The 12,743-nt window shown below is 40.9% G+C and overlaps 2 protein-coding genes across 2 annotated transcripts; one reads left to right on the top strand and one right to left on the bottom strand.

Moving 5' to 3' along the window:
* Positions 1–3,074: 3,074 nt before the first annotated feature.
* LOC118794249 (potassium voltage-gated channel subfamily A member 7) lies at positions 3,075–8,249 on the top strand. Its single transcript, XM_036552464.1, has 3 exons — positions 3,075–3,160; positions 4,167–4,942; positions 7,038–8,249. The coding sequence occupies exons 2-3, from the start codon at positions 4,247–4,249 to the stop codon at positions 7,929–7,931; spliced, it is 1,590 nt and encodes a 529-aa protein (XP_036408357.1). The 5' UTR covers positions 3,075–3,160; positions 4,167–4,246; the 3' UTR covers positions 7,932–8,249.
* A 1,492-nt stretch (positions 8,250–9,741) lies between these two features.
* Positions 9,742–11,591, bottom strand: fgf21 (fibroblast growth factor 21). The gene is made up of 4 exons (XM_036552863.1): positions 11,447–11,591; positions 11,106–11,183; positions 10,186–10,289; positions 9,742–10,053 (listed from the first exon to the last, which is right to left on the bottom strand). The coding sequence occupies exons 1-4, from the start codon at positions 11,589–11,591 to the stop codon at positions 9,742–9,744; spliced, it is 639 nt and encodes a 212-aa protein (XP_036408756.1).
* Between the last annotated feature and the right edge of the window lie 1,152 nt (positions 11,592–12,743).

Genomic DNA, 12,743 nt, shown 5'->3' on the forward strand with positions numbered 1-12,743 from the left:
TTCCTTTGTCACCTGATTAGCCAACAACGTTGGCTCTCCATTTTGATTCGCCTTCCAAGTTCCCCCAAACTTGAGGAGACTGACCAAAGGCTTGTGGGAAGCGTAGTTGCGAGTTCGTGTACGTTAAGGACTGACAAACAGTAGTATCTTATATTTCTATTCCACCTGTTTTCGACTGTGCCAAAATTTCCGACGGTTCCAAAATCTCTGGTGACGCAGAACAGACGTCGAAGACACCCTTTCCAACGAAACCAGTTTATGCACAATCTAGCCATCGACGGTGATTAACCAAATTTATTTCTACAATAATTAGCCAACAAAACCAATCTCACCAGCGCTACTACAGTTTTTAGGCTGATAAATCCGTACATAAACAGCTATGGTCAAGGATATCTAAAGTACAACAACAATGCTCGTATCCCTAAACTCATTTGCAAAATTTTGATTAATTTACTTCTGTGCATGTAAGAGGTGGGAGATCAAAGGATTTCAAGGACATCAAACATATCTGGATAAATAGATAGATAGATAGATAGATAGATAGATAGATAGATAGATAGAGTTAGTACTTTATTACAGTAATAACCACTGGGGGAAATAGCTAACAACATCAGATCATCATAAGGATGATTATTGCTCATTGACTACAGACTGACCATGGCTGAAGGTGATTAGCAAGTGGATTGGAATTGGAGCATATAAACAGTTTCATCTGTTGTGCTATCTTTCAGAGGGAAAACAGGTCAGTAATCCAGATGCAATTGAGTTCTGAAGGTTATACTGTTTTCACAAACTGAGTAGTGTTTTCAAGAAATGACTGACTTTTGATTGATATAATAATTTGAAGACTGAATGAATTTTGTCAGCTTGACTCAAGAGATTTTTATGTCTGTATTTAACACTCTGAAGGTCATAAATGTATTTGTTGAATGAATTTGCATTTTTGAAAAAAACAAAAAGATTACATTTTGCAAATGCATTTTCTGTTCTGCAAGAAGTTAACATCGTTTCAAAAAATGCTTTTAGGAAATTATATATATATATATATATATATATATATATATATATATATATATATATATATATATATGTATGTATATGTGTGTGTTTGACTTCCGAGCTGGCTGTCCATCTGATTTGATGTCACATGATTTGCAGGTTTACCAACTTAAGACTGTGGACAATACTGTTCAACAGAGAGTAGTGAGGAAATGACTGCAACACCAGAGCAAATTTTGCTTAATAGTTCAGCGATATAGTTCGTATATAGTTCGTATAGGCAGGATCTTACTTATGGTTATTTGCCAATAACTGTCCATTGGTGATTATTGTACTGAAATAACTGATTATTTCAGTTACTGTCTGTCCTGGCACTGGTTAATGGGTTTTTGATGCAGTAACATTAAATCATTTGTATAGAATATTCATACTAGAGGGAAACTCAGAAGTACATTTTTGTGTGTAATTTGACTTATCTGTGATTGTGTTCCCTCTTGTCAATTCAGAGGTGAAGGATACATTCAGGGATGTTAAGATTGTGCTGTAACAGAATTTCACATACATAAAATTAGACTTGTTCTTACTGATGGATTAAATAGGTGATTAAAATGATATTCTTGGATTGAGATTTAGTTGTGTACTATTTAGGTCTATGTAATGGCGCCTGCTAAATATACCCAGTGTGTAATATTTCTATGGGTAAATTTAAGGGCAGCAACTTTTTAGTTTAGATACCTGAATACTTTTTAGATGAAACACTTTCCCTCAATTAGATTTCAAGGAGGATACTTTAACATTTAATAAATTACCCTGCTCACCATGTGGAGTTGCCTGTACTCAATACCACACTTGATTTTGCTTCACTGTTTACTCAGCTGAAATGAATACAAATTGCCAATGCAATATGGTATTTAATTTTTATTTTATATGGTTTTTTTCTAAGTCTAAGATTTTGTCCTTATAATATGCGAACTACTGCTGGATTTGATTTGAAAAGCTACACCTAACGACAGCACATGAAAAAAGATTAGACTCAATTATTAAGGTCTGATTGTATTATGGGTAAAAATATTGACCAGAAGGTGGAGCTTTCTTTAATAGATTGCTTTGGGTAACTTAATGAAGGGAAGGCAAGAAGACTTATTATAGACATAGTAATTTCACAGTAACAAAGTTGTTTGTGAATAGCAGAAAATGTTTCAGGGAAATTGTGATTTTGTGAAATGCATCTCACTTTCATCATATTTCATCATGCAACAGTATGCCCTTACTTTACTTACACACTCACACTCTACTGTCCTTTACCTACCATGTGCTTTAACATCTAATTTTCATACTCAACCATCCCCTACAGCCATTTCCCTGTGTGCCACCAAAAAAGGGAAAAATACATTCAATATGTAAATGAATAGTATGGTTAAAATAAATTGGTCACATTACAGATGTAGAGTAGTGTAATTCCTGCTTGCTTAGGTTCCCAGTGTTCAACATGAGGCGTGAGGCCCTAATGTTTTGTTGGTTACACTCTTATGCATAGATAGGCACTGCACTGGGTCTATTCACAAGAGCTGGCCTATCTGTCAATGTGGGTGCCTGTGTGAGTGAAAGTGTGTGTGAGTGCATAGGAGGAGTAAGTGTGAGCGAGGGCCAGAGGCCTGACATTGGAGAAGGGATGGGAAGGTTGCGCTGAGAGAAGGTGGGGGGGGGGGTTGAGTGGGGATTGAATTTCGACCTGACAGCATTCCCGAATACTTCAAGTCTGACAGAGTGAGCGTGAGGGAGAGAGGGAGGGATTGAAGACATTGACCTACAAACAAGATGAACCTAGCTGATCAGGGGTGTCTGTGGTATATGTGAGTGTGTGTGTGTGTGTGTGTGTGTGTGTAGGGAGTGGGCGGGGGAATGAACCTAGCCAAGACATTGACCTCTGCCAGAGATGGGGTTCTCCTTCCAAACTTGACTGTCAGGTTTTTTTGGGGGGGCGGGGGGCTCAAGGGGCAGACAAGACAGACATGCAGGGTCCATGAGAGAGACAAGCAGACTCACAGGCAGAGCCACAGGGAGGGAGTGAGTGAACGAGGGACAGTATGAGGAGACATGAAAGACAAACAGTGTTACTTTCTGCGTAGTGATTAGTCCTATCAACAGCGGCTGGCTGGGGGTGAGTGAGTGAGTGATCATCTTTTTCTCACGAAGAATGCTATTAATCACATCAGTGCTTCCTTTACATTGGAACATAATGTGTTAGCATTTGTGATATTGTTATGATGATTCCATATGTCTGCTTGTTAGAGTTCATGTCATCATTCATTAATAATTTAAATCTGAAGTATACTTTTGAAAGTGTCCCTTTATTATCCTTTATATTGCTTTTATTCTGAGTAAAATTGAGTTTAGTTTATATTTTTCGTGATGGCGAAAGAAAATAGTAGTGGTACCAACCGTCAAAGGCCTTTTCAAATGGCACGGAAAGGGGTTTGTTCTTACTTTACGAGAGTGCATGAACTTCTCCATGCGTGACCCATGGGTAAGGTTTTACATGACATACAACCAAAGGCTTGTAATATTCAAGAGCCAAATGTGGCTAAGAGAGAAAAAAAAGGTGTTTTGATGGCAAATTAAATGTCCATGTGTGTGTGTGATGGCACTATGCAGGGGGTTCTGCAGAAACCATTCCTTCATCCACAGTGTTTTTAGAATTCATTATGTAATCAGTAGAGTTAGCCTCTCATTCAAAGGTTTTAACCATTGTGTGACAGCAAGGTCTACATATTCTGTAACCTTTTACTCATGTCTGTATACATATATATATATATATATATTTAAAAACAAAAACAATGATAACATGCTGCTACAGCTATTATGACTACTACTAGTACTACTACAACTACTTTATCATTATTATTAGTAGTAATAGTAGTAGTTGCAGTAGTGGTAGTAGTAGCACTTTCATCATCATTGTTGTGATTACTGCTGTTGTTACTGTGTTACTCCTGTTGTTGTTTGTGTAAAGTGCAGGTAATTGCATCTTGAATTTTGTATCACATTATTAACCTCTTATGTTGAGCTATGGATTTTTGGCAATGTTCATTATAACATCCCTGATGTTCAAAAATGTCCGTTAGTTTCTTTTTGCTCTACTGACCTTAAATTCACGTCTGTTCCAGCGTGAGGGACAAACGGTCTCTGCATAAGCTTCTGCATACCTCTGACAGAAAGCGGATAGAGCACAGAGGTAGAGAGAGGGATGGAGAATCAGGACAAAGGCACAGATGCAGTGGCAGAAGGGAAGCCTGAGAAAGAGAAGAAAGTGGGAGAGGTCAGCGAGAACAACAAGTGGACCAAAGACCAGCGCAACACGGAGGAGAAGGGGTCGAGGGAGAGCAGGGGAGAGGGGAAGAGGGAGAGCCGGCGCTCTGGCTCCATGTGGAAGGGCGGCTGGGCGCTGAGCGAGAGGCTGGCCATCAACGTTTCGGGCATGAGATACGAGACCCAGCTCAGGACGCTGGCCCAGTTTCCCGACTCTTTGCTGGGGGACCCGCGCCGCCGGCTGCGCTACTTCGACCCCCTGCGGAACGAACTCTTCCTGGACCGAAACCGCGTCTGCTTCGATGCCATCCTCTACTTCTACCAGTCGGGCGGGCGCCTGCGCCGGCCCGCCAACGTGCCGCTGGACGTCTTCATGGACGAGCTGCGCTTCTACGAGCTGGGCGAGGACATCATGGCGCGCTTCAAGGAGGACGAGGGCTTCCCCAAGGAGGAGGTGCAGCCGCTGCCCAGCAACGACCTGCAGCGGCGGCTGTGGATGTTGTTCGAGCACCCGGAGTCCTCCTCCGGTGCCCGCATCATCGCCATCGTCAGCGTCATGGTCATCGTAGTGTCCATCCTCATCTTCTGCCTGGAGACGCTGCCCGAGTTCAGGAACGAGAAGGATCTGAGAGAGGTGAGAGAGACAGGGAGAGAGAGGAGGAAAGAGTGATGAGGAGGGTCGAGCTGATGGAGAGAGGACAAGAGAGGGATAGAAAGAAAAGAATAGGAAAGGATGAGGGATAGGAGGAAGAGACGAGATAGGAGGGTAATTACGTATTATTACCGAGGATGGTTATTTAATAGTGGATAAAAACTCATGGAAGAGAGAGGGTCAATACAGTAAACACATATTCAGTGATGTCATATAACAGTAGATAAATATTGTATTGGAGGTTAGTACATGAGGAATTTCTGAGAGTGTATGCTAACATAATGGGAACTGGAAGAGAGTCACACTGTAACTTTAAGCAAAAAAAGAAAAATCAGTTAATTCAGTGAACACCCTTTCTGGATTCTGCTAGTGGATTGTTTCACTCATAGAAACATACAGAGGTCTAGTGAGGAAGACAGGGATGGACTAAGAGAGAGGGAGAGAGAGTGAAACAGAGAGAGAGAGAGAGAGAGAGAGAGAGAGAGAGAGAGAGAGAGAGAGAGAGAGAGAGAGAGAGAGAGAGAGAGAGAGAGAGAGAGAGAGGGAGGGAGGGAGGTTAATGCCGAGATTATTTTGGTCATGTCGTTAAATCTGATACGCTTAGATTGGGGGCAAGGCAGGGTAGGGGGGAGGGGAGAAGGGGAATTGCAAATACTGCAGAAAAGGGGAGAGAAGGAAGATGCAGGAAAGGTAGATTGCAAGGGGTAGACAGAGGAAGAAATGGAAGTATACCCAAAAGATTGGATGACAAGTGTGAGAGAGAAAGAGTGGGAGGGTGTGAGGGCAACGGAAAGAGAGTGCAAGGGGGGGCGGGGGGGCACTGTATCATATTTATACTGTTTCCTTACCTCTGTCCAACTGTATCAGCTCTGGTCTACACCTCACAAGCTGTGCCAAGAAACTGCAGTTATGTTGGCAATGCAACAAGTTTGGATGTGGGTGAGATTGAGAGGAACAGAAAGTGGCAGAGAAAGGGAGAGAGAGAGTGAGTGAGAGGGGGGCTCTCAGGTTTCTCCTTGGAGATCTCAGGAGCTATTTATAGTGGAAGGACAACCCTAAGAACACATCAACACGTAAACATAAGCCTGTATTAATAAATTCAGAGACTCACCCATGGAGAGAGGCATGGAAAAGATGTGTCTGATGAACCTATTTGTTGACAGGGACCCTTTTCACCAGTAATATGATCTAAGCAGCACTTGTGGTGTGCTGACATAATACCTCTGATTTTCATATAAACAGGCACACACGTGTGTACACAGAACCACAGCAGTGCAAATATTGACAGAGAGATGCTGACTGTTGAAAAAAAAACTGACATAAAGATAAAAATGCCCAAACTGGTATCCAAAGATGCAACATCCTGTAGCACAGCGTCCCCATCAACTCCTGGGGTGATGAGAAGATTCAGACTTGAGGAAAGACTGACAAATTGACATCACTTCTCTAAGTACACAGGTTATTCTGGGAGGTCTCCTGTTATAGTGCAGACCTTCACTGATGCTAAGTAACTGTAGGCTGTAAGATAGTGTGGTTTCTGGTATCAACTCTATGAAAGGATTTAGAAATGTACTTACTCATTTACCAAAAATATAATATAAAAAAACTTAAAGAACATTAGCTGCTTGCACCAATTCAAAGATACAAGTGTCAATACTGCATCTTAGTATATTTTCCCCTCATTATTTCATTTGGTCGTCAAAGGAACATATAGTTCCTCTTTTGTCATAAGGTAATTATGCATAAACTTTATTAATGTGCCCATTCCTGACCGAGAGTGAATTATAAATGCATGAGTTGGAAGACAGTGTATGTATGCCCATAAACCATTGCATGTGTTTTATGATTAGTATATGTTTCATTTCCTTTTATTCTTAGTGTGTGTAATCATAGAGGAGCACATTTCTGTCTGCACAGTGAAAGTGATGAATGTTCAGATGGCTGCAGACTATAGAGTCCTTGCCAGTAAATGCTGGGAGATGGATTACCGCCGTATGCTAGTGACAAACTGAGCCATCTGTAAAATTAAAAACTCTCTTTCCCTCCTTCCCTCTTTTCCCTCTTATTTTTTCTCCAGCAACCTCATCACCACCACCCCCACACCAACTCCTCCGCCCCTATCTACCCTACCTCCAGCCCCTTCCAGGACCCTTTCTTTCTGGTGGAAACCATGTGCATCTGCTGGTTCTCCTTCGAGCTGTTGATGCGCTTTGCCTGCTCGCCCAGCAAGATGCACTTCTTCAAGGACGTCATGAACATCATCGACTTCTTCGCTATCATTCCCTACTTCGTCACTCTGGGCACAGAGCTGGCCAAGTCCAAGGGCTCCTCCCCGGCCATGTCGCTGGCCATCGTCAGGGTCATCAGGCTGGTGCGGGTCTTCCGCATTTTCAAGCTGTCGCGCCACTCCAAGGGCCTGCAGATCCTGGGCCAGACCCTGAAGGCCAGCCTGCGGGAGCTGGCCCTGCTCATCTTCTTCCTCTTCATCGGAGTCATCCTCTTCTCCAGCGCCGTGTACTTTGCAGAGGTCGACCACAAGGACACGGCCTTCACCAGCATCCCCGAGGCGTTCTGGTGGGCCGTGGTGTCCATGACGACGGTGGGCTACGGGGACATGTACCCGGTGACGGTGGGGGGGAAGCTGGTGGGCACCATGTGCGCCATTGCCGGAGTGCTGACCATCTCACTGCCTGTGCCGGTCATCGTCTCCAACTTCAGTTACTTTTACCACCGGGAGACGGAGTGCGAGGACACGACAGAGTACACCCATGTGAGCACCTCGCTGTGGGAGGAGGAGGAGGACGATGAGGAGCAGGAAGGGGACGGCAGTTACCTGCCCCTGGAAGAGGGCTACGGGGGCATCTGTGTCCCTCTGAATGGAGCTTTGCTTGGGGGACTATGCGTGGGGCAGGGGGGAGAACAGAGAGGGGGCAATGTGTACCTCAGGCAGCCCTTGGTGACCCAGGTTTAAGGTAAAGAACAAACACAGGTGCCGGAACAAATATAGTATTTTATCTGTGTTTAACAGCGAAATACTGCAAAGAAATAAGTGCAATTTTTACCCACTCGCTGACTGGGCTTGTTTGCACACTGATAATGGTACACAGAGCACATAAAGAGTGAATATAAGGGCAGTGGAGATGACAATACATGTTGGAGAGAAGAAAGAGAAAGAGACAAAGAGAGGGAACTGTATTGCTACATTACAATGAAAAAATAAAAGATCCTCGTAGAAATTCTCATATAAGTCATATCACAAACACGCAAAATAAAGCAATGACATTGACAGGGGGAGAAAGTTTATAGTCTTAATTTCATATTTACTCAATTCATTCATTTATTATCAAATTGGTAGATTTGAACTTAAGTGACTGTATATTTATTAAAGAGCTAAAATGGAATGTTTATCTTAAATGAATTGGTGTGCCATTATGGTGGAGTTATCATTTGTTATAACCACTTGTATATCATTATTTACCATTGTAACTGATAGCTCCTGTTGTTCACTGTTTGATTTGGGTGCACAGATGAAGTTATAGTCCCATGTATTCCTTGGTACTGAAAACTTTGTTCTGGGGAAGGCATATGGATTTAAATGGTTTGAGACACACGTCTTTAATGAGAGTATATTTGTATCTGTGGGCTGATTTTTGTTGTACTTTTACCATATACAGTATCAGTTAAAATTTTGGACACACCTGATTAAAATAATGGGAAACTGGCATTCAAAGACGTTTTGATCTAAAGACTTGCACTTAAATGCTTGAAATTTGTTTGTTAGACAAATGTAGATAGTGAAGTTGGTGGCTATGTATGAATTTCTTTAAAAAAATTCATTTAAAAAATATTTTTGGTTACCTCTAAAATATCTAAAATATAGATAATTTTATTTAACACATTTTTGGTCACTGTCTTTACTATTATTCTAAAATGTGGAAAATAGTTAGAATAAAGTAAAAACCCTTCTATGAGTAGGTGTGTCCAAACTACTGGTGCTGTAGATCTCCACATCCCACCATGATGCTTCAGGTTACCAAAGACACATGTTATGGAGCTGTACTCTACTGTACTGTACCATATCATGTATGTTTTTCTGACTCCAGCCATACTGTAATTCACGTGGATACTCTGCATTTTCTGTGAATAATTTTGCAGGCAATATAAGAGGGAATGTGTATGTGTATGTGTGTGTGTGTGTGTGTGTGTGTGTGTGTGTGTGTGTGTGTGTGTGTGTGTGTGTGTGTGTGTGCCCAAGCATACACACACACACACACACACACACACACAGTGTTTTCAGTGTTTATAAATATTTGTATGTATACAATAAATAATATTCTATTGGTTACTGATGACAAGCATTTATCCACCTGACTTTGATCATTAAAATCTATTTTATTGCAATAAGAGAAAAATATGCTTCATATTCCTGCTACCCTAAGACAACACAACACTAGAGCAGCACTAACAAATGTAATAGCATTACAGGGCAACACACAGATATTAATAAATACTAGTAACAGCAATAAAAGCTAGAAAAAGTCTATTGTAGCTTTCACTTTTATTAGCTATCAAATTGTATGTAAAATATACTGACATGCTTGTTACATGGCTTTGCACACTAAATTAACATTTTCTCTATGTCAGTCCTATATCCACATGTTTTATTGTCCATTAACAATAACATTTGGTAATGGCACAGCAGTAAATAATGAAAGAAATTCATAGTTGAAAAAAAAACATGTGATGGGTAATTGAGTTCTTTTCCTCCGTCCAAGTTAACATTACCTACTGAGGAATCCTGGGCTGAGCACAGAGTCAATCCGAGCCAGCTCCATTCCGAACGGGTCGTCAGATTCCACATCCATTTTGTCTTTAATCTGTTGAAGATTTTCCCTCGGTCTCTCTTCTCTCCCCACCCCTGCAAACAGCTGATTTTTCACAGGCAGGAACTGTGAGAATGGTGGGGTGTGTTTCTGACCTGACTGCTTTAATGGAAGGGAAACAGGAAGTCCGTGGTGCGGTGAAAGGAAAAGAGTGTATCCATCTGCCAGCAGCAGTTCTCTGAAGGTGCAGTCTGCCTCTGTGTAACTCCGCTGAGGAAAAACAACATCAATAACAAACATTGGCTCAGTTCAGAGTGGTTATCATTCAAAGAGTGTGTATTTCATGGTTTTTGGAGTCATTTGTACAAAGCTATTTATATATTGTTGTATTTTATGCTTCACCTGTCCCCTCAGATGTCCAGCGCTGTCCACACATAGGTAGAGGGATGTTGATACCCCCTTAATTACTGTTTCACCTGCTCTCACTGATCTAAACTCCAGCAGACCTGTGACATGCACATACTCATTAATCACCAAGTATGATCTTTTAACCATGACAGACCAGTAGCACATGACTCAACTAACTAAAGAAATCAAAGCCTTGTGAAATGGGTACACACAAGTATGACTGGTGTTACTCAGTAATATAGCCCAATTTTCTGATAGTATTAAAAGGGATAGACATGTACTAATTAGACAATTTGATTTGATTGAGTTTACCAATTACCACATTTCCATTTAGCTGCAAACTGCTATGGTCAGCAGGAGTCGCCCCCAGTAAAGCTGGAATAGGCCATCACCATGGGCACTGCCAATCACTGGGGGCACCGTGTCGTTTTTTTTTTTTTAGTAAGGCAGCTGCCCATAATGCTAAATTTCCAGCACCATCCCTAACACTCAGGATGTGAACAAACTTTAGTCAGTGGTAAAAGTTAATGGACTATTAAAATCATAAAATCAAATAATCTCATCATGTGATTTTATGTTTATAAACTATTTTATACTATCAACTACAGACATGTTATACATTTATCAAAAAAAATATTAATCACTGAAACACGCACATTATTAAAATGGAACATTATTAAACTACATTATTCAATTAAAATAGTAGTAACAAATAAAGACTGACACATACCACTGTAAACCACCCACCCTAATAAAAACTAATTGGGCATTCAGCCAGCCTTATCTAAGTACAAGTGCACAGACTTAGCCACTTTTAGGCAACAGCTGGAGTGTTAAACAAGTCAACAGCAGCATGCATGTTTAGTATGTCTGTATTGAAATTTAAAATGACTATAAAATGGGAAGTAACTCACTGTTTGCAGTCTGGATGGGAGTCCCCCGCACTGAGCCATCAGGGGCTATCTCCAGAAACAGCCCTTGTCTTTTATTCTCTGAAAAACAGGTTCACTTTACAATCGAGCTAAGCAACCTGTTATCTTGATAAGAACACAGATGCTATTGGCCCAGCTTCTGAAAAAAAACAAATTGTTATTAATAGCTCGTACTACCAATTAATAGCACGCATCTCAATACTACAGCCCTTTATAGTAATTGTGTTCCTACACTGTCTGCTAACATTGCAACAGCAATTACAGCATTCAGCAATAGCAATACTATCACTGCTACTCCGACAGATTATAGTAAAAAAAAATACCTGTGTAGAGATGTCTTTCTCTGACTTGATCACTGAAGGATAAAAGTGGACTTTGGCCAGGAACATAAAAACAAAGGGAGAAGGGAACGAGGAAGACAAAGAGGCAGAGATTGCAAGTGAATGAACAGAAAGAAGAGAGAGGCATTTCAGAGGTGAAAGAGAGGCAGGACTGTATAGGCACAAAGAAAGCTGAAACAAAGAAAAGGCTGGAATGGAAAACCAAAAAAAGAAGGATATTGGTCTCCACTTCTCACAATTTAGAATCCTTCTCACAATTTAGAAACAGCAAAATAAAAAAAATATAGATTTAGATTTTTAAATAAGATTATTTTGCTGTATAATATGCTATCCTTGATTTTAAAAGTTCTGTACACACTCACAATAGATAAATAGTGAAATAAGTAAACACATACAGGTGGATAAAAATAATATCAGTCAAGTGAATCCATCCAAAATATTCCCAGGCAGTGCTGGTGGGAAACCTTATATAGGTCAGTTATAGGTAGGGAACTATGTGGGAAGATTAATGAAAGACAACGGAAATTAATATGACAATTTACATTGATAATGTTAATTGTTACCAATAAGTGTTATTACATTGCTCTGTGTAAATGTCAAATTTAATGCAGTCAGGTGGATTCCTTCCGGCAGAGAAGCTTAAATGTCACTTCACTGAAGCTTTATCTTTACTGTGACGAGCACAGTTGATTACATTCTTAAGGGAACAGCGGCTAGCTTTTCATTAACTTTTATGATGATATTAAAGGATTGTTTACACTCCAAGCTACATTCACAAGCTACTTTTACTTATTCTAATGAAGGACATACTATAAGGAAGATGATTTTCTGCTATAAGACTGCAGAAGTAGCAATTAGAATTACATTACAGGAATCATTGTAAATTATACAAAAATATAGCAATTTGTATCACACTACCCCTCCGAATGCTGCTTCTCACAGCATTAGAATGAGCCCTGGTTTCTGGCGGGAATAGTGATGAAATTAAGGTCTTCTGAGTTGCGCTGCATGCGGGGCCAAGGCACACACAGGGAATGCTGTTTTTAATCTCAATGCGTCACCCACCAGGGTGTGCCACGGCAGAGTAAGGTACGCAGTGACACACATCAGTGACACTGGATCAAGCGTGCTGTTTATGAATTAACTGATGATGTCGCCCACTGGAATGAAATGTTTCAGACAAGCTTCATGCCATGTAGCTAATCAGCAATTAAATATAAGCTAAATGTCTCACTTGTGTGGGGTCCCAGGATTCCTTCTGGAGTAGCTGAAATTGAAA

Source organism: Megalops cyprinoides, chromosome 19 (genome assembly GCF_013368585.1).
Source record: "Megalops cyprinoides isolate fMegCyp1 chromosome 19, fMegCyp1.pri, whole genome shotgun sequence".
Classification (NCBI taxonomy): Eukaryota; Metazoa; Chordata; class Actinopteri; order Elopiformes; family Megalopidae; genus Megalops; species Megalops cyprinoides.